The 23,406-nt window shown below is 38.6% G+C and overlaps 1 protein-coding gene across 1 annotated transcript in view; it reads left to right on the top strand.

Moving 5' to 3' along the window:
• The window catches only part of LOC147461048 (transcription factor MYB61-like), a 29,844-nt gene extending 8,078 nt beyond the window's left edge, over window positions 1-21,766 (top strand). Inside the window, exons 3-4 of the mRNA XM_086500009.1 lie at window positions 20,490-21,341; window positions 21,426-21,766. Of these exons, the coding sequence (XP_086356135.1) occupies window positions 20,490-21,341; window positions 21,426-21,615 (1,042 nt within the window). The 3' untranslated portion in view covers window positions 21,616-21,766. The remainder of the gene's footprint in view (window positions 1-20,489; window positions 21,342-21,425) is intronic.
• The last annotated feature ends 1,640 nt before the right edge of the window (window positions 21,767-23,406 follow it).

Raw genomic sequence — 23,406 nt, 5'->3', positions numbered from 1 at the left:
TTTGGTTGGTGAGAAAAATATACAATCTGTACCTCTTATATGTACAGCCGAGGTTTCTATTTTGCAAAAAGAAAATTTAATAGATGAAGTCTGTTTGTGTTACTGCTTGTCTCCGAGTCTTGTGAATTCTCGAGAGCAAAGTGAGGTGAATTATATTAATGGTATGCAAAGTGCAAAGAATTCTAATGATAAGCGAAGTGTTAAAAAATCTAACGAGCAAAGTTCTCTCAATTTTATTTCTGTAGAGCAACGTGAAACCGTTGTAAAACAAACATTACAGGAATCACAAGATTCTCTATCCCAACCTAACTCTAGTTTACTTTCTCGTTTTGCACGAAAAAAGCTGACTCACTTAATCACAGAGTATAGTAATTTGTTCTCAAGTGATTTACCACCGGCTTTACCCCCTACACGTGATGTGAAACATGGCATAGATGTCTTGCCAAGCACTAAACTGGTGAGTGAACCACCTTATCCTATGATTGCTAAAGAAGATAAGTAGGTTGAGAGTCAGTTGGCTGACTACCTCGTTTGTAGTTTCATCAGACCTAGCACTTTGCCTTGGGCATCACCAATTCTATTGGTTAAAAAGAAAGATGGTACTATAGCATGTGAGTAGGTTATCACGTATTAAATGCGATAATTAGCAAGAACAAGTATCCTCTACCTCGAGTGGATGAGTTGTTTGATCAACTCCATGGGGCAAGATACGATCCAAAGATAGATCTTTGTTCAGGATACCACCAGGCACGTACTTTTTTGTAAGATATCTCCAAAACTGCCTTCAGAACACGGCTCGGGCATTTTGAATTTTTGGTTGTCTTTTGGTCTAACGAATGCTCCAGCTACATTTATGAAACTCATGGATAGTGTCTTATGTTCCTATCTTGGAAAATTTGTTGTGGTTTTCCTTGACGACATTCTCATTTACAGTAAGATTTAAGATGAACACATAGAACACTTACAATCAGTGTTCCGACAACTACGAGCTCACGTGCTGTATGCTAAGCAAAGCAAGTGCAATTTCTTTAAAATAGAGATACATTACCTCGGTCATGTGATCTCTTATTCTGGCATCAAAACGGACACTGATAAGGTTGCTGCCATTCTTCGACATCCACATCCTAACACGGCTGAGGAGCTTCAAATATTTTTGGCATGGCTGGATTTTATCGACATTATATCCGTGATTATGCAAAAATTGATGTTCCTATGTGACGGATCAACTTAAAGCAAAAGGTAAGACCTTTTCTTGGGAAGAAGTCAAAAAATGTAGTTTCAAACAGCTCAAGGTAGCTATAGCCACCTCTGCCATCCTAGCAATCGTCGACCCACTTAAGCCATTTGTGGTAGAGACTGATGCTAGTGATAAAGCAATTGGTGTGGTACTTCTCCGAGAGAGAAGACCTATAGCCTTTGAAAGTAAAAAGTTAGATAGAGCTCAACAATTATTATGTCTATGAGAGAGAGCTCTATGCCATAATTCATGCTTTACAAAAGTGGCAACACTATTTATATGGTGCTGAGTTTGAAGTATTTTTTTACCATGAGAGTATCAAATGTTTCACTACTCAAATGGACTTGAAGGGTTGTAAAGCTAGATGGGACGAAATCCTTCAAGATTATGATTGTAAGCTATAATATCGCACGGGGAGATATAATGTAGTAGTGGATGCACTAAGTCAGATGCCTCATATTAATTCACTTGCTTTCACGGAAATAAAGAATGGAGTGTTAGAGTCATTACGTGGCAAGTGTACACAACATCAATCATATGCTAAAGTGTGGAGTGCAATTTTAAAAAGGGATCCCTCACACCCACATGTCTCTGTACAGCTAGATCAACATGTCTCTGCATGTGCAGATAAAAACTCCAATACACAAAGCTTCACCCCTACTCAGAAAGAGCTTAAGCGATGGAAGAATTTTTCCATTGATGATGGCTACTTACTTCACAAAATTAGAGTATATGTACCAAAGGAATCAGACACTAGGCGCCAAATCTTATTTGAGTGTCATGATAGTCCAAGTGCTGGTCATCCAGGTATTAATAATATGTATGCCTTAGCTCGACGACAATTTTATTGGTCGGGCTTACATAATGATGCTCAAGAGTACATATTAAACTGCCAGTAGTGTCAAGTTAATATGGCAGAGCGCCTCAAGGTAGGTGGCCTTTTACATCCTTTAGAGATTCCACAAGGTAAGTGGGAGAGTATCTCTATGGATTTTGTAGTAGAACTACCTACTACAAATTGTGGCCATGATGCCATATGGGTAATTGGAGACCGTCTCACCAAGATGGGTCGATCCATTCCCACTAACACTATGGTTAATAAAACGGAATTAACACGGCTACTTGTAGAGCATATATATAAACTCTATGGTCTTTCAGCTAGTATCATTAGTGATAGAGATCGAAAGCTCGATAATCACTTCTAGAGAGCTGTGTTCCAAAAGTTGGAAACTAAACTTAATCTAAGTATGGATGATTATCCAGAAACGGATGGTCAAACAGAACGAGTTAATTGAGTGCTAGAGGATATGCTATCAGTGTACGTTAGCAAGAAGCAAACCAATTGGGAAGACTACTTATCTATATTGGAATTTGCTTATAATAGTTCAAAGCATGTGACTACAGGGTTTAGTCCATTTATGATTTTGTATGGATTTCAACCTAGATCACACGTTACGGTGGGGTTGACTGAGGAGAAGATGCAACAAGAGAAGGATTTTCTCCAAGACCATTTTGACATGCTTGGAGTTGCTCGATAGAATGTTAAGCAAGCTCAAGGTCGATATAAGAAGTACGTAGATGAGCATCATCATCTTACTACTTTCGAAGAAGGAGACAAGGTTTTACTCAAAGTTCCGGAGCATTCAAAAAGTCTGAAGACGAAAAAAGTTGATAAACTTTCACCACGTTATTGTGGACTGTTTACCATTCTTAAACGTATAGGTCAAGTGGCCTATAAGTTAGCTCTTCGAGAGCACTCACGAGTTCATCCTATTTTTCATGTTAGCCGTTTACAAAAACAGCTAGGACAGAATGATAATGTCATTGACACAGGTGTGTTAGTTGACCTTATTGAACCGCCAAGCATCCCTCATGAGCCTAAAAAGATTTTGGATTCTCATGAGCTTCGCACCAGACATCATGTCACACGACAGGTGTTGGTAAAATGGCTAAATAGACCTGAACAAGGTTCTACATGGGAGAATGTCTCCACACTTAAGAAACATTTTTCTACGTTCATTTGCAAGGACAAAAACGATTCTCCAAGGGGGGGTAATGTAAGGACATGGGTCCTACGGGCAAGGCCACCGGCATGGCGCTAGACAATGTGTACGCTAGGGAAGGCTATGAGATAGCACGGTTGAGTGGAGACTAGCACACTTATTACCACCGCCCTTTCAAGCAAGCACAACACATAGAAGTAGAAAAAGAAATTCCAGGGCTATGTACATAAAGGCTGTACTAAACTTAGAAATTCTCTTTGGGCTTTTCCAATTTTATTTGTGAAGAAAAAAATGGTTTTATTCAACTTTGTGTCAACTCTAGAGCAGTAAATAATCTCAAAATGAAGAGTAGGCTCCCTATGCTTAGAATGAAATATCTTTTTGATCAATTAGAGGGAGCCAAGTAGATATTGGAATTATTTAGTGTTGGGTAATGCTTTTTGGGCTTACCAATGCACCAGCTACTTTTATGAAGTTGATGAATAGTGTTCTACAACCCTACCTAGGAAAACTTGTTGTAGTCTTTCTTGATGATATCCTCATCTACAATCATACTCTTTCTTGATGAATGAAATATCTTTTTGATCAATTAGAGGGAGCCAAGTAGATATCGGAATTATGAGTTTTGGGTAGCTAGTTCTTTTTGGGCTTACCAATGCACCAGCTACTTTTATGAAGTTGATGAATAGTGTTCTACAACCCTACCTAGGAAAACTTGTTGTAGTCTTTCTTGATGATATCCTCATCTACAATCATACTCAAGAGGAGCATCTATAAGATCATAGAGAGTGCTCCAATTTCTTAGAGATAATTCCCTTTATACAAAGGAATCTAAATGTGAATTGTTCACTGAAAAAGTGAAACATCTTAGTCATATAATTTCTATAGATGGAATGAAGATGGATCTAAATAAGTACTAAGATAGTTTGCAATGGCCTGAACCCAAGAGTCTAGAATCCTTGTACATCTTCATAGTAATGTATGTATTTTTTTGTAGATTAATTAGGATTATGCCAAGATATCAGTCTCCATGATGGAACAACTCAAAGGAAAGGGGAAAACCCTTTTTTTCTCTTTGGGGGGAGAGGGGGGATCAAATGAAAAGTAACAAAAACTTAAAGGTAGAAATAGATATAGCTCCAATTTTATACATAGTGGATCCCCCAATAAACCTTTTGTGGTTGAGATAGATTCTATTAATTTTATTACAGGTATGGTTCTATAAACACAAGTGGTCGACCATTACTAAATTTTTTGTAGGTATGGTTCTAACGCAAGAGGGTTGAGAAATAGCATTTGAAAGTAAAAAGTTAGACCCACCCAACCTAATTACTTAGTATATGAGAGGGAGTTGTATGCTATTGTCCATGCATTAAAGAAATGGAAGCACTATTTGTATGGTGCTAAGGTTATGATAGTGTTTGATCTCGAAAGCATTAAATGGATTCCCATGAAACAATCTTGAAAGGTCGTAAAGCTAGATGGGTTGAACTCTTACAAGAGTTTGAGTATGAGCTTAGGTATTGCAAAGGAAAATATTATGTGTTAGTAGACTCACTTAGTAGGATATCTACAATAAATGAATTGAGATTTACAAGAGTTTGAGTATGAGCTTAGGTATTGCAAAGGGAAATATTATGTGGTAGTAGACTCACTTAGTAGGATGTCTATGATAAATGAATTGATCTAGATGGGTTGAACTCTTAAAAGATTTTGAGTACAAGCTTAGGTATTGCAAAGGGAAATATTATGTGGTAGTAGACTCACTTAGCAAGATGTCTATGATAAATGATTTGAGCTTTACTTGACTCGATAGTGATCTAATTGAATGATTAAGTGGGAGATGTTAGGCTGATCTTTCATATTTTAAATATGCAAAACCACTCAAAAAGAGGATCCAAAACAAGGGGTTTCCAATGCTAATGAAGCATCCATGGGTGCTTTAGACGGATTCAACTGGAAAAATGCTACCATAGATAATGGATATCTAGGCTAGAAAGGTAGAGTATGTGTCATGAAGGGACTAGGGACAAATACTCTATTAGTGTCATGATAGTCCAATTGTGGGACCACTAGGTGTAAACAAGACTTGTAGTCTTGATAAGAGGAAATTTTATTTGTACGAAATGTATAATAATGTCCTAGGATATGTATTTAAATTTAAAAAATCTAGATAAATAAGGCTAAAATGATTAGGATGGGAGGACTACTCCATCCATTAGAAATTCCTTTATGGAAATGGGAGAGTATCTCCATCGATTTTATAGTGGGATTACCTAAAACATAGAGGGGGTGCAACTGAGCGTGGGTAATAGTGGATAGATTAAAACCACAATGGTTGGAATTATTACAAATAACTATGATGTTATCAATTCTATATTGGCTAGATTATTTGTGAAAAATCTCTATTTACTAGATGGTTTAACTATACACATTGTGTTGGATAGAGACGATAAGTTTGGGCAGTTGTATTAAAGATGTTGGATACTAAACTAAGCATGAGCATAATTGAACATTCTCAAATAGATGGTCAAATGGAAAGGATTTATCAAATCCTAAATGATATGCTACAAGTATATGCAAGAAAACAAAAAACTAATTGTGGAGAGTACTTACTAGTAGAGTTTGCATATAATAGTGCCAAGCACTCTTCCATGGAATATAGCCCATTCATGTCAATGTATGGGTTTCAGCCTAGATCTCCCTATTTAGTAGGATTGAAAAAGGAAAAAGCTCACACAACTAAAGACTCTCTATAAGATATGAATAAACTTGCTAAGGGCTCAAGATAGAGCAAATACATGTTCTAATTTTCCTAGAAGGTCTCATACCTTTGAGGAAGGGCAACAAGCTTATTTAAAAGTGCCTAAGAAGTATGAAGCCATGAAGACGGGACCATGTCCAAAATTATCACCAATTTATTGTAAACCTTACACAATACTAAAGAAAGATTCAGATATGTCTTACAAACTCTAATTACTAGAGACAAGTTGCATACATCCAGTATTCTGTGTGAGCAAATAAAAGGAAACTGGATCAGTCTGACAATGTTATTCAAGATGATCAGATAGTGGAACTCATAAATACTCAATCTCTTCCACATGAGCCAAAGAAAATACTAGACACTAGAAATACAATTTATAGAGAGTGGTTAGTTAGGAGTCTAGAGATTGTCCTAAAGAGATTTGAACCTGGAGCGAGTAACCACCATGGGTTTCATATTCTCATGATAACGTGGAATTTCTTGTCATCACAATATTTATAATCACATTCACATAATCAAATTAACATAATCACAAAAAATCCGATAAGTGGTGATGTAGCAACCCATCAAAAACTCACCAAGGTATGTGTTTTTCCCGACGTGCTTACTAGGAAACTATATATGAGCCCTAAACCAAGCTAGTTAAGAATTGAAAAACTCCCAACGGGCTTATCAAATTGGATGACTTCTATAGGTCAAGGAGAATTTAACGTGATCACTCAACGTTATTAACATGTTCACATGTTTGTGATCGCGTTAGTAAAATTCCTGACTAACCACACTCCACAAAAGGATTCCTTTCTTTGGGAATGTTTCTTTCAATCAAAGTTTTGAGGACACAAATTCTTCCGAAGGGGGAAGGAATGTAAAGAATCCTATATGTGGGGAATGTGCATAGTACAGCTAGGGGTCGGAGATCGTGGGAATCATCTCTAAGTGCATGGATAAGGGCCAAGAAGGACAAGTGTCAGGGATGATGAGTCTACCATGCAAGCTGGTGACAACCCTCATGGGTCTAGAAGCTGGGAGTGATGGAAACATGTGTGTATGTGAGTGTGAGCTTGCTAGAATCTTCGGACTCGCCATCACTATGTTATAGTTTCCGTGCAAGACAATGCCTCATAGTGGCCTCTATAACTTAAAACATGCTTAGGAGGACTAATGTATTTAATTTTTTTCAAAGGAACTGGCTCTCTTTTTAAACTACCACTCTCTCAAGACTTGCAACCCTCTTCTTTGAGTCTAAAACTTTTAAAGAGAGACTCATTGAAAATGTACCTCCTTCAGTCTTAACATATAGAAAATGTTTTAAATAAGATGTAAAATCTAGTTTTAGCTCTATTAAGAAATCTATGGCCACTAAGATTACTAACCCTTTCTGGTTTACATAAAAACAAAAATAGAAGGATAAAATCTAGTGCTAACACTGGACTTCGTAGGAGTATTTCTCTTTGTTCTATGTTTCTTCTTGGCATAAATAATCTTAACTTCAAAGCCTTGAAATGCGTGTCATTTGTACATGTTTGACTCTATAATGAGTGTTTTTTGGGATGCTTTGTTTTTGTGAATCCTTCTTCTACTTCACTTCCATTTGGGCAATCTTTTCGGTAGCCATGTGCTCATAGTCTTCATTTTTGTTCATGAGCATGGCTCCCTCCACTGTGTGAGACTCAACCCTTTATGTGAACCATGTCTGCTTTCTTTTGTTCAACATGCGTGTTATTGCAAAAACCATCAACAACATGTTTTCTACAACAAAATCTATTTGATTCTGTGATAAGATAGTTGGAGAATAGTTTAAATTAAGCATACATTCTTTGAATTTTATTTTTAGATTGGGGGCCAGATAGTCAAGGTTAGACTTTGTGGATCTCACATCCGTGCTCTTTTTCACAATTTTCAAGACTAATGGCTTCAAGTATGCACTGCCATGCTATGGCACATACATAGTGAGAACGGATGCTAGGAGATTTACCTGGTGACTTGTTAGATACATAGGTATATTTCCCATAATGTACATATGCATATCAATGTATAAAAATAATCTTCTTATATCATCCTATTATTTATCTCAAGGGTAACATATTCTTACTTTACCATTAGAAAATACTATGGAAAAAAGCGTCAATAGCTCCGCCTCTTTAACTTAGGACAAAAATCATTGGTTCTTGTTTTCTACTATCTCAATATCATCTCACACTCTAGCTAGATCCTATATCTAGGGTAATTCTCAATATATTTATTTTTTATGTATTCTATTTTTTTTTCATATTCCTTTTTTATAGCTACTAGGAAGGTATCAAATCCTAGTGGGACACTAGCTTGCATGATTTTCAAAGATACAACTATTTTAATGTATTATTGCAAGTATTCCTACAAAACGTTGTCAAGGAGCAAGCTCATTCTTTTATATTGCATGAGATATCCATTGGAATAAAATGAAAGTCTAGCATAAGGGGACCACAATAAGAATTTTGTTGCAAAAAATGTTTCCTATTTTGATGATTTTTCTACTCAAGATTCCAATCCAAATTGGAAAACGTATATTAAATTGGGGTTGTAGCTTATGCGCTAAGTTATTTGTCCCTTTTTTTTTTTGAGCCACGTTTGAGGAGATATGATCAAAACGGTGGACCCCAGTCTATCCACATCATTCTAGGAAACCCTATTTCAAACTTTGTCAGTTCTTGTTCACATTGGCTCTTCTCTTTCTTGTGTAATCCTTGGGGGTTACCTTCACCTATAAGAGGGGACGTCTTCTTCCTTGAAAACCATTCATTAGGCAGTGAGAGGATTAATGCCTAATTTTACTTAGCCATAATCATAAGCCTAAGTCTACAATCTTGTAATCAATCTTCGGAAGATCAACGTTAATCAAAGAAGGACTTGAACTTGGTGCATCAATCAAGGCTTTAAGTCTTCCCTCTTCTTCTCTCTCCATCAAAATGACAAATAACTCCCGAAGGGTTTGTCAAGTAAGATGTGTTTTACTTTGAGGTTTTGTAGGTTTTTTGTTTTTTTCTTTTTCATCTCTAATACAACCTATGTCTCTTGTTGAACCGGAGGAGAGAGCGCATGTAGACAAGAGGAGAGAGAGACGACACCAACATGTACAAGCCCCAAAAGTGTGTAGAGACTACACACTGAGCACACATATATAGTGGGGACTCCTAGCTATATATAGCGTAGGGGTTAGTATATATTGCTCCAACACCCCCACTCAAATAGGAGTCCCTAACTGTGGATGAAAAAACCCTTGGGGATACAAGGGAAAAACCCATAGCACCATATACATGCAGTGTTATATTAACAATTATCAAAGTTTACAAAATTCATTTTTAAGGAGCTACATCACTTCATAATATACAATGTGCACTTTCAAGTGTCTTTTAATGATCCTACATATACAATTGAATTGATGGAAAATCTTCAATAACTTTGAGCAACTTAAATATCTTTGAGCCCTGTACATGCTGCTTGATGTGACTTTTATCCTGTAAACAACATCAACTCAAGAAACATGTCGAAATATGAAGCTTAGAAATAATTACATCACATTCTCCTTAGAGACGGTTCGCGATGCCGCTCTAGAGATGATGGAGAAACAAATACTAATGCCACGGGTACACATAACAAGAATGCAATACATGTGCACACATGAACACAAGCCGGCACACAAATGACATGAAACAATAGTGCTGTATTATCATATCTCCCAAATCCCTGATGATGACGAGGGTGCAATAAGACGATAACAACCATAGCACCAATGACGACGATGGTGCAACAAGACAATAACAACAATATCAGCAATCAAGAGGACGATAACAGGCTCCCAAGTACGCTAAACTTTGTCACATTTCTCATCCTTAATGTCGAGAATATCTTCACTTGAAATATGACGAAATAAACATGATACGAATGGTAAGTACGAGGCACCGAGCTCCCAAGTACACACACAAGGTCTCTGTCACATCCATCATCTATCACATCATTGAGGAAAGTATTAGTAAAATCACGATGTAAAATTATCGATTGACCAAATATAAGTGACAAACTCCACCAGAGCCATAGACAACATTCATGACAGCGTTTTATGATGTAAGAGGTGAACAAGTTGACAAAGGCATATATATATAGAGCTCAACACATACTTGACAACTACACTAACTTATATAAAAAATAAAAAATAGAAGGATGGACGACACTCATTCAACTGCAGAGAAAAACCAGAGAAAGAGTGTAGGTTTGCGGCAGAGAAAGAGTGTAGGCTTGCGTCTAGTATAAGGAGGACCGTTGAGCAACACGTTGACGATATAAGCTTGCCATTGGCACGCTTATAAGCCTGGATAGAATCGCTGTGTATCCAAGCTATGCGATTGATGGAAGACACTCTTGATTTCCTGTTAAAAGAAATAGATTCTCTAGATATTTGATTTTGTAAGGTAGCAGGAGATAGATAGTTTCAAGACTCTGTTCTCCTAAAAAAAAAAAGGGATGATTTGCATCTGGTGGAAATCCCTGACTAGCTATCATGAGCATCTGCCTCGAGCAGGCCGCCCATATTTAAGAAAAAGAAAAACATCGCATTATTTGAAGAGTGGTGCTAAATTGGGCCGTAACCAGTTCAATAAAGAATGTCAAAAGCAGTCGATGCATGCATACGGGCGCCATCGCCAATTTGTGCAGATGAGTAGTGCAAGTGAATATGAAGGGCTGCTTTCTTGGCGAGTCTGCAACCTTGAGGGGCGACAAAACTTTTCAAATCCAAGAAGCCTGAAAAATCCTTGTCCCTAAAGGCGCTACTACAGAGGTCGCTTGTCACTCTAAAAGCCTGCTCACAATAATACCTAAAATTACACCATTCGACTTACAGTGTTCAGCGTTGCCTTTTAAAAATAGATGACCTCGGGTGCTAATTATATCAATAAAGGCCTAGGGTGCTAATTATATCACTAAGAGAAGCTTTCGCATACATGCAGTGCGCAGCCACACACACAAAGGCTCAGTCGCACTGAGAATCGGCAACACATACATGGAGGCGCACACAACTAATCAAGGCTCTGCTGCAGTGAGAATTGGTAGCACATATATGGAGGCGCACACAGCTGATCAAGAAGCAATTGCACTTCAGGCCACCGGACATGATGCCAGCCCTCTGACGCACTGAGAACAGTACGGAAGCACACATAGTTTGGATGAGGAGCATATTGATATCAATCTACAGCTCTTTCAAAAGAACATAAGTAGTGCAGTCATGCAAGATTTCTAGCTCTTCTTTCTTTGTTTCTATCATGCTCACGGATAATTACCCTGCATGCACTATAGCTTTCTTCTATAGTAGAGTTTCCATGCTGACCAAACCTTGTCAAAATCGACTAACCTCTATGGTTAATTAACGCTATTGTTTTAAGTTTTCCAACCAAGCATACATCAATAATAAACAGAATTTGATAAAACTTATAGTGATATAATTGCGTTCGCAACCACTCGCATCCAAAACACCAGCCATGTTTTTTATCTGACACGTTAACACAACAAGAAAGCAACACAAATACAAAGATTCTTCAAATCACTTAAGGAAGAAAGGACATCACGAGTGCACTTATCTTTCATGTCTATGCACTCCATAGCTCTGATACCATGTTGAACAGGAGGGAGAGAGCGCATGTAGACGAGAGGAGAGAGAGATGACACCAACATGTACAAGCCCCAAAAGTGTGTAGAGAGTGCACACTGAGCACACATATATAGTGGGGACTCCTAGCTATATATAGAGTAGGGGTTGGTATATATATCTCCAACATCTCTAACTTTATCTCCTTCTCTGAACAAATCTATCTCCCTCTCTCTCAAATTCTTTGCCAACTTCTATCCCTCCAACTATCTTGCTCCATAATCATTTATCTTCCTCTACATAAGTCTCTACCTCTATCTCTAGCTATTGGCCATAACTAGATCATTTTCTATATGCTTATATTATCTTAAATGAATAACCCACACGATGCCAACTTTCACCCTTTCCATAATGTACAATCTCTCAGGGTTAATGTGTATTTAATTTTAAAAAAATCACTTCCAACAAAGAAGTGTATTTCTTTTTGGACCTAAAAGGGTTATATATAAAACGGAGACTCAACAAAGGCTCACACAAGAGTTTCATGAGAGTCTATGGGATAGACACAAGGGTGTGTGGTCATCCTTCTCCATGTTGAAATGAAAATACTAGTGGAATGGTGTGTATAAAGATGTATCTCAATTTGTAGATTCTTGTGTAGCTTGTTAAATGTATTCTAATCTCTAACATCGTGATGAGTTGCAACCTACATATCCGCTAGCCATGCACTATAAATGGGTTGTGGATCTAGTCACAATGCCTTAGGACTCAGGAAAATGAGATACTTAGTTCTTGTACAAGTGGACCTAGCTAACCAATTTGAAGGGTGAGCATTAAGAGAAAAAACCATAGAAGCTGTATGAAAATTCCTTCTTGATGAGGTTATTTGCCGTTATGGTTGTGCAAGTCGTTGTGTGGGAAAGATCACTGCAGGTAGAGGGGAGTTGGATGTCGAGGAAGGAAGGGAGTTCTTTTCTAGATTAGGAATCAAGCTTTCTGTTACTTCATCTTACAACCTTGAAAGAAATGAAAAGAGTGAAAGAGGGCATCCTCCGATCATCAAATCTTTGACCAAGGCTTTCGAAGGAAGAGCTGGTGAGTGGCCAAAGTTATTGCCTTATGCTTTATGGGCTGATCGTACAACATGTAGCTCAGTAACTGGCTATTTGCTTGTGGAACTAAAGAATGGTCAAAAGCCAATGATTCCATTTGAAGATACAACTCCCACATGGAATGTACTACCTTGGAAAGAGGGACGTAGCAGGAAAGATCTCCTTGCATTGCGTATAAGGCAACTAGAGAGAAAACATGGAGACATTGAGGCTGCAAAAGAGCGATTGAAAAACGCAACGTTGAAAAACAAGGACTATTTTGATAAGCCACATTGGCTCAGGAGAAAATCAATAGACAAAGATGACAGGGTTTTAGTGTATGATAGTAGCATTGATAACCAACACACAATCATGCGTAAGTTCTCAAAAAGATGGTTTCGATCGTATGGTGTAAAGCATGAGCATGATGCTTATAGATTGTCTGAACTAGATGGTACAAAAGTGAAGGTTCCCATTGTAGGGAAAACGATCAAAGTGTTTAAGAGAAGAGAAGATAGTGATCCACACGATGTTGAGGAAGAGGAAGAGAAAACAACAGGTGAAGATGTGTTTTACTTTGAGGTTTTGTTGGTTTCTTATTTTTTTCTTTTTCATCTCTAATCCAACCTATATCTCTCCTCCTCTAATCAAATCTATCTCTCTCTCCCTTATACTCTTTACTAACCTATCTCTCCAACTATCTTGCTCCATAATCACCTATCGTTCTGTACATAAGCCTCTGTCTCTATCTCTAGCTATCGACCATAACTAGATTCTTTTCTATATGCTTATATTATCTTAAATGAATAAACTAGATAATGCCAACTTTCATCCTTTCCATAATGTACAATCTCTTAGGGTAAATGTATGTTTAAGTTGCAAAATTTGCTTTCAACAAAGAATTGTATTTGTTTTTGGACCAGAAAGACTACAATAAATTCTTCTCTCTCCACTCCGCATTATTCTACCACTCCATGATTATTCTAACTCATTTGATGTGCACATATTTATTTTGCTCTAACTGGTGAGTCTTGATTGATTATGGACCATGAAGACTTATATACACATCTCATTCCAATCGCTTAGGCAAAACAAATACATCTTTGTGAGTAAACAATTTACAGTTTCAAAGAACAAGTTGGAGTTTGTTTAGAAGACAAAGATTAGCCTCTATAAATGCATCAATAAATCCTTTCATCCTACCCTTGAGTAGATATGCTCAAAGCTTGGATGTTTTCATCTTTGTCTTATTTTGAGAGTTCTATGTGTACATGAGAGGGTGAGAGAGTTTTCTATGGCTACACTTTATGTATTCACCATCAAACACCACACTTCATGGAGTGAATACTTTTCTACATCCTCACAAGCTCTCACAACCAAAGGTCCGGTACCTTCCAGGCAAGCACACCAACTTCTTGAGAGTGTTTTCTATTAACTTTTATTTTGATCACTTTCAGTATTTATCTGACTTTGAGCTTATGGTTTAATAAGATATATCTTGTTATTATTCAAAGTCTCTCTTTGTCAAGATTGTCTAGGAGAAATACTAGTTTTTAGCTAGATTGTAGGGCTTGTAAGATGTTATGATCATTTCCATGTTCTTGTGGCTTCTTTACATTTTAACATTTTGAAGAATAGTTTCTCTCTTTGTTGTATATTGGCCTCTTTAAGAGTGTGACACTAGAATTTTAAAGCTTGTAGCTAGAAAATTAGTGAGCCTATGAAAGCTATCAATGAGGGTTTAAATATCAAATTCAAAACATTGACCTATAACCTACACACCCAAGGGTTCCACCATTGAAAAGTTACCTATAGAATATGCAATTTCAAGATTCTTCTAAGTACTTGCACTTCAAAGTATAATTAACAACCTCTTTTCCTCCATAAATCTATTTCTTTTCAGAAGAATTTTGTTTTATAATCGATCATGTAAATGTAGTTTTCAATATATTTAAGATTGAAAGTACTAGTCCCAATGAGCTAACATGATCTACTTATACTTTTTGGGAAATCTTTCTCATACCTCTTTTGATTCTTTCCACTAATCTTAGTATAAAGTTTTACCGTTGTTGTACCGCTTTGTGGGCACTGGATGAAAGACGAGGATCTGCCTGCATTTCCAAGGTTTTGGCAAACTGTTTATTTGGGCCAGATTCTGCCATGATATCAGTAGATGATTGCAATGTATGCATTATGTGGGTTTTGTAGACCATAAGTACTTCAAAGTGAACCAATTGGGCTGACAAGTGAAGATTGAATAGAGAGCTTGAAGTGTTGAAGGAGCAGGTCCAGACGGCTCATCAAACAAAGCTACGAACCCCAAGTTATTGAAGGTTGAAGGTTCAATGTGTTGCAGATTCTTGCCGGATAGGGCAGCGGGGTACATGCGGCCCAAGTGGATGTTAGGGTACAGGTGTGTACTACTCAATATATGGAGCCTACCCATCTTTTTAGATTGCAGATCGGAGCCACTGATTGCAGTTTATGGTCAGTTGAAGTTTTATCGAGGGCTAGGTTGGTGCTCACCTGACCACATAGGGAGGTGTGCCATCTGGCAGTTTTTGGACCACGACAAAGTTCGAGAAGGTGCTACATACTGTATGGAGCTAAGAGGAGTTGACTGTTTGTCAAACGGAGCTCGGAGCGGAAAGATATAGAAGTCTGAAGATTGGGTGCATTTGTCCGGGGTTGGCCACATATGGTTTTCTCGGTTTTTGCAGCCTCGGTTCGGGGGACTTGAGGAACCTTGAAGTGCAGCTAGAGCTGGGGGGGTTCAAGGTGACAAAATGAAATTTAGGTTGGGCTTTGCGGTTGGAGAATCCAACCCTGGACCAGGATATTGTAGGTTGGTGAAGTGTGGGGGAAATAATTGAGGGTTTTTTTGTAAACAGTTTTTTAAGCACTGGAAGGCATCCAAAGAGGGGGCACCCCAACTGCTGCCACGTGGCCACATATTGTCCCACATGCGAGAGTTGCAGGCAAAAATTTGGGGTTTTTAGCCTGGGCCATGAGGCCATTGTAGAATGTGGTGACGAGAGAGAGAGAGAGAGAGAGAGAGAGAGAGAGAGAGAGAGAGAGAGAGAGAGAGAGAGAGAGAGAGAGAGAGAGAGAGAGAGAGAGAGAGAGAGAGAGAGAGAGAGAGAGAGCTCTTGTTGTGAGGCTATGGTGTTGCTTGTGAGCTCTGCGCTGGTGGCAATGCGGGCGCGGCGCGACGGCCCTGACGTCCAGGCGGGCGGGTTTTGGAGGACAGGGAGGTGTGCCGGTGGCGTGCTAGCGGTGGCGGCTGTTGATGAGAGTGATGATGTGGTAGTTCATAAGGTCTTGTGCCCGCGCCCGTTGGGCCAAAACGTTTTTGAAGGCAAAATTCCACCCCCAATAGAGATGTTGTTATTGCTTAGAGGAGGGGTCTTGCCGCAGAAGTGAGAGAGAGAGTTTGAAGGTGTCAAGGGGAAAGTCAAAGGTGGGGTCCCGCGGCAAGCAAGCAGTGGAGCAAGTGATAGAGAGGCAAGAGAGAGAAAGAGAGAGAGAAGTTCCAAAGGTGGCTCAAGGAGCCTATCCCACCACAAGATCAAATGAGAGAGGGAAGGGAGGTATTCAAAGGTCTAGAAAAAGGATAGATGTGTGCACCATGCAAGAGTTACCAAAGGTGAAGTGTGCCAAGTGTAAGAAATGCAAGGAATTCTAAATGAAGCTACAGGTGAAGTGCATGAGATGAGAGATCACCCATTTTTTCCTTTTCTAGGTCTCCTAGACACACCCTATAAAAGAATGTAAACATGATTTTGTGGGGGCTTTTTTCCATTATGCTTTTTTGCCATGATGCTTTTTTGCCATGATGCTTTTTTGCCACAGCTTTTGAGTCATTGTCTTGCTATCGAGGGTTGTGCTGGCAGAGGGTCGGTTCGATTCAGTTGGTTCTTTTGGGAGGAGTCAATTTTCAAGCATTCTTAGGAGGGATTTTGGGGAACTGGCTAGAGCTGTGGGGTGTTTTTTTATTGGAGATCAATTGGAGAAACGAGCGCACAAGGAAGCTGGATGGTGAGACAGCTTGGGAATAATTCTGAGGCAAGGGTTGCAATTCAAAAGGCATACCGAGTAGGCGTATGAAAAAAGATTGTAAAAGAGCAGTCAGAAATCTTACAGTGTATTTGTTGTACCACATCTCCTACGTTTGGAAGCTTTGTTTCTTCATCGCATCAAAAAATATTGTTCTTATTTGAAGTCTACTCTCTCAAACTCTCTTGAATCTTTAGTATTATGTGTATTAAACTATTAATTAAATCTATTTGCACTCTATTATCCTAGTTTGGATGCCAGCTAAGCTCCTGTCTATAGCCAAAGGCCCGGTGCTTTCCCGGTCAACCCTAGAGAACCGTGCACTTTGACAACATGCTTGGATTGTGCTTACATAGTCTACCACACCATCATTAGGACTACACCATGCTTGGATTGTGCCTACATAGTCTACCACACCATCATTAGGACTTCTCTACTATGCTATTAGAGAGATTAGAGCTTTAGTTAGGACTAGTCACTTTGAGCCTTCAAGAAAAACTATCCTTGATGCTGAATTGATATATTTTATTGTAGCTGATTGTGGAATCTTGAGTCCATTGATTTGGAAGCTTGGAATTCTTGATTGAACTTGTACTTAAGATATATTGCCTTTATGGTCTACAAACATTAGAAACAAAAGATGCCTCTATGCCTTGATAAGTAGCATCAAGTTTGAAAGATATATAATAGCATATATTAATGGTAAACTACAACTATCATAGAAGTTCTTCATAAATGATAACAAAAATTTGAATATTGCCATGAATTAGTATCAATATATTTTTATCTTGAAGAGATAGAAGGGAGAGAGACTAAAAAATTTGAACAATGATATTCACAGACACACACTTTCGATGCCATGTGACCAATCTAGTCATAATCCAGTACCTATCTATTGAATAACTTCAAAAGACGTAGGGAAATGAATGGCACAATTTCTAAAGTTTATTATGTTGTGTTATGTTGGATACAAAAAAGGAATAAAGAAGACAAAAATTATCAATACACGTTGTTGCGAGTCACCAAAATACTTAAATATTATCTTAGCTATGATGGATAAGTGCTTTACCTCCATGATCTTTTATTTCATTATTAAAAAAATTAGGGTTATTCCATGCCAAAGTAAATTTCAAGTATCTAGTGAGTGATCATAGTTTCTAGGAATAGAGTTGCTACAGTATAGTGTTTTGGAGAATTTTTCACATTAGATTCCCCATTTCTATTTTGTTTTATGTTGGAATTGATTGGTGGAGTCACCCTAGACATTGAATGTGCATCCAATTGATTGCCTCCATGAAGAGGTGCTCTGCGGGATGGACCCCCCTTCCTAGATTTGAAACTATCTTGAATGATCTGAAGGTTGTTCGCTCTACTAGCTTCTTTGAGTTTATAGCAAGAGTACGGCTACCTTGAATAATTTAGAGTTCAAGATGTTATTGCACACACATCTATGGAGATTACTCAGGATCAAGCTCTTTTGATTTAATTTTGCTCTTGACGTGAAAGTAGATATAATAATATGTTGTCAGCATTGATGCCCTTGCGATGTGACAAGCCCATGGGCCAAGTGCCACTTTGTAAACATTTTCCAAGGCATCCATGTCTAGCATGCATTTATTGATTTGGTATCGCTAAAGCCCAATCTTAGGCATAATACACGGTCATAGCTTCACATATTCCTTCATTACCACCTAGAACCCAAATCCAAGTTCATGAGATACCTATAATCCAAGCATGGGAATGCTAGACACATGCTTAAGTTGTAGGGTTTAATATTTTCTTTTCTGGGGTTTGGTAATCTTGTATCTTCTCAACACTATGATCTCTTTGCAATAGAGGTTCATGATTTTTTTCTCCAAAGGGTGTCATGTCAAGCTCACTTGGTGCTCTCAATAAGGTCCATTAAGGCCTTAGGATGACGAAATTGATATTTTTTATATGAGTGCAGGTTCATGCGGTTGGGTTGGAGGTTCAATGAAATCAACCAAAATTTGTTGGTCAATGACATTGTCGTCCCCATGCAAGCATTTAAGTAAATGGTTTACATGAGATTCTACTTGAGCTTTCATTGGTGGTCTTTCCAATAGTTCATGTGAAACAATAGGTCTACCCCACTCTCGGTTAAGGTCATCCTTGCGAGCATATGGCGATAACGAGATTTGTGTCTTGACTAAACTCAAAGACATACAATTCCTTATAGTCTACCTTGCAATTATTTCTTATACACGCAACTTTGGGTCAATGAATTGCAACTGACATTAGCCTAAGAGAACACTAATTAGGCCTCTCCATTCTTATATGGAGCCTTCTCTCTCTCTCTCTCTCTCTCTCTCTCTCTCTCTCATGGGCCATGCTGGTACACATGATGAGAGGGGAGGCAATGTGGAAAAGAGAATATAGAGAAAGGAAGCATCAGGGAGCACTTTGGCATGCTATGTAGAAGTGGTAGAGCAGACAAGAGATGCACAAAATGGTAAGAGTCCTACGTTCATCCTAGGAGTTTAGGTAATGGAATTTTATGCAATGCGATTGACTAATGTAGCCTCTAGTTGTCTATTGGGAATCAACCACACGACATTATATGGGGTAATTATGCTTGTACCATTGTAATCAAATTGTCACCATCATCACAAACTTTAGTTATGAGCATCATGATGTTCTAACCCCTAGCACGACCTCTCTCCAGCCTACTAGTAAGCAGTTTCCCATGCACCATATGACAAGTGCAACTTGGTCGAGTAGGCCTTGCTCGCTTCTTTTCTCAAGCAGTTGTGATGTTTTGTAAACTACATAAAAAATACATGCTATTAGATTTATGCATGCCTTCTCTTTTGAGTTCTCTCATGGTGGTTGGTAAGTTATGGGCACATGATATTTTGTTGATTTGTCCAAGACTTTATAGGGTTTCCTGCAACCATTTGGAGCCATGAATTATTTCTCTCTCTCTCTCTCTCTCTCTCTCTCTCTCTCAATGTCATGCTATTTAGTACATTATTGTTTTAGTCCAACATGGTGCGGATACCTCAACTTCATTTGTAGCTAGGTGATTGTCCCAATGAACAGGTAGGAGGTGTTCGTCCTTATGCATGAGATGGAGATGCGAAGGCCACCCCCCACTTCTCCATTTTTTTTCCTCTTTGCTATAGTACCTTTGGCATAGCGTGTCTTAGTAGTGCCCAGTTAGCCATAGCTTGTTTGACAAAGCCATTAAATATCTATTATATTTGCACAATCAAGGTTGCAATAAGAAAGCTATATTTGAAGCTGTTGGTGTACAAAAGTGTATATATCCGTAACCATGGAAGGAGAAGGAGGAAACCAATTTGTATTAAGTAAACAAAAAATATGAGGGGGAGTAAAGTAGTAGAGACCCTTAGCTGTAAAGGGATGCCTTTTAGGTATACAATAGATAACGTTACTAAACCATCCAAAATGAATCATCTGACTACCTTAATTATGGATGTGATGCTCTTGTGTATCTAATGTCAAAGGTAGGTTTACTTTTATGTATCTCCTTTTATTTTGAGAGGAGGGAGGGTGAAATTAGGGGAGGATGGAGTAAAGCCAATCATGTTGCTCACATATATAGCGTTGAGATTGTTGAGTTCCAATGATATAGTCCATATGATTTTTACTTTGTGTTATTGTTTGTTTTGGTGACCATGGTAAGCTAATGAAAAAAGATGAAGCATATTCCCTGATGTGCACTTGTTGTTTGTAGGTGGTCCGATATTGCAAGCCATTTGGAAGGGCGCACCGACAATGATGTCAAAAACTTGTGGAACACCCAGATTAAGAGAAGGAGGCTAGCACAACAAATTAAGACCTCAACCTTCTCTTCTTTGCCCTCAACTTTTGGTGAGACAAATGAGACTACTACTATTACGAATGCAATGAAAATAGATGTGGCAAAAAATATGGTCGAGAGTGACACGACCATGATGAAGAATGTGGATTGTACTATGGAGTCATCTAATGTTGCTGAGTATGGGGATGATGATGATCTTCTACCAACGGTGGGTGGATCTTTTTGTGAGGCCTTATATAATCAAGAGAGTATGTCCTTATTGTTTAGTAAGCCCAAGCATGCAGTGAGTTTGCAGCCTATGCACGAGAATTCCATCCATATAAACTCGGGCAACCATCCAGACAATGGCATGCATTCTGTTTGCATGAAGGAAGTTACCTTAGATGAGCTTATCTGCACACAAAAAGGAGCTCTTGTTTACGATGTCCCACTGATGCTGACAAGAGCTTGCCGCGAAGACAGCAGCAGTTGCGTGAATAGTTCCATGGGCGCAAAAATGACCCATGATTTGGTGCAGCAGCGTCCGGATTCAACGTCCATTAATGCCACAACGATCTCCATGCCTGATCAATCTACTGTCCTTAATGATCAACAAAATTTAAATTCAGCAGGCTTAATGCAGAGTTATGCAAATATTCCACTGCAGAGCTCCGCTACAAACCAGATATCCTCCCTCGCAGATTATACACTTGAAAGAAAATTCACCTGCAGCCCAAGGTCGAGCTCTGGCAGCCACACCACCCACGACGAAGTACTTGCTAGAAGGTATACAATGCCATCGTAACGTCATAACAGCATTCATAATTCAGTTCAAGGAGCAGAGATTAATGATGGCCTTGTCATGAGCAGGGTATCTCTTGCAGCTCAGGATACAGCTTTCATGCCGAGCGAGAGTGACGTTTATGTCGATATTATGGCTGCGTCGCTGGGCAATTTCGATGATATTAGGCCGCCACAAAGAGCTGTGAACAGCATCGAGGAGTGGGATAAGAATATGCTTGGATTTACAGATTGGTGGAAGCTCCTCCTTCTCAACTAGCTCTCGCTTTCCTTAAGGTTATGCATCGTTGGCTTCTTAAAATGCAAAACTATTCATGCTTCGTTGGCCTTTGTACTGGTCTATATTTTGTCGTGGTACGACACAATGCACTCTTTTAAAATTTAAACTGTTCTTAAATATAAAAAAAATTCCGCATATATAACAAGTTTATAGATCAACGTGGATATTCTGGACGGTCTTTGCCAAACTCAAGTTATGTATGCTTTAGAGATAGATGGAGCAAAATGCATCTCTAGTCCACTATGGAATAGTGATATACACTTTATTTTTGGTCAAAAACAAGGTTTGGTGATTAAAAAAAGGGCATTTTTTTTCACATTATTGGTACTAATAAAAAAGTGAGGATCAATAACTTTTTTGTAGTTTGTGTCAAAACTTAGGATTTTGTTTTTTTATGTTCTTCTTTTCAAACTCTTTCCAGTGATCTCTTTTAAGACTTTGATAGATTGCATTGTAAATATTTGTCAAAAGTATAGTCAAGGGCAACCACTTTTGTACCATCATCCTTTGTGTTTAGCAAAAAAAAGAAGCTTCTTTTTTCTTCCATAAAGGGCGAGAGCATAATTATATTAAAGAAGAAGCACAATTACAAAAGACTACCATAAGGGGTATAGTTCGATCAATAGATACAAAATTTTTGTGTTCAGAATTACATTCGAGGGTTTTAATTTGTCAAGGTAATCAGGAACTCGTGCAAGTGGGCAACTAGCCAAATTCCATTACTGTGTAGACTTCTTAATCTTTCCCCATCCACTCGCATTCGTCCAGCATTCTCTGTAAGTGTGTATATGATCCATCAAGAAGTACCTCTTGCTGTTTGTTTATATTGGCGTTGTTGTACCATGGCATATGCATAATGTAAAAACTAAAATATCTACCTCACTCTCAATGCTTTTGTTATGTGGGACCGAATGCTATAATGTACATACTGTGATATATGCGAGAATAGGTGCCACGGTTGCAGCCGTGTGCATACCTTGCCAGGTGGGCCAGGCCCTAGATGTGGCACTATGGCATGCTTTTTAAGATAAATATATGCTTATTTTGCTGTATCGAAGTGGCACGCTCGTTTTTCCTAGAAAGTTCAATGCGGGCAATCTCGGCCAAAAATATCAGGTTTTATGCGCTGGCGTAAAAGACGTGTCCAAAGTGCTTACCAAGTGGGAAAATGACGTTCAACATGAATTTTGAGCCCAATGTGATTTTTCCATGATTTTAGGGATTTTTCGTAGCTCGTTTGGGCTTTTTACAGACAAAAAGTGGTATTTTTGGGCTAAACATGGCCTTAAATGGTAAAAAATAGCCTAAAAATAGCTCAAAAATGCCACATGAATGACGGTTCCGTCTTTGCTCAAGTTGTGTGGGAAATGTTAGAGCCAATAATGAGCTCATTTGGGCACATGAGCAAGGCGATACAGCCATTCCTTTACAAGGTGCTAGTGCAGTCCCGTGCTGCTTCCACTACATGGTTGAGGCTATGGGGCCTCCAATTAGGGTTTCCCCTCCTCAAGTAACTACTTGGGCTTCTCCAATGTAGTACTGAAGCTTCCATGAAATGGTCACAACGAAGAATCAAAGCGTAAATTTAGGGTTTTTAACAGGTCGAATGAGCACTGCATCTCTACAATTGGGAGCGAGGCTACACCTAATTTTCACAAACATAAGAATTTTGAGTTGGTCTTGGTTCATTTTCAAAGTGGAACTTTGATGGCTGGAGTTTTTTTCTTTTTTAGTGTGTTTTTGGCTTCAAATCATCTACGCCTTGCTTGA

This window comes from Adiantum capillus-veneris, chromosome 3 (genome assembly GCF_014529385.1).
Source record: "Adiantum capillus-veneris isolate H3 chromosome 3, ASM1452938v2, whole genome shotgun sequence".
Classification (NCBI taxonomy): domain Eukaryota; kingdom Viridiplantae; phylum Streptophyta; class Polypodiopsida; order Polypodiales; family Pteridaceae; genus Adiantum; species Adiantum capillus-veneris.
Note: the sequence above shows the minus strand (reverse complement) of the source record. Positions and strands in the feature narration are given on the sequence as shown.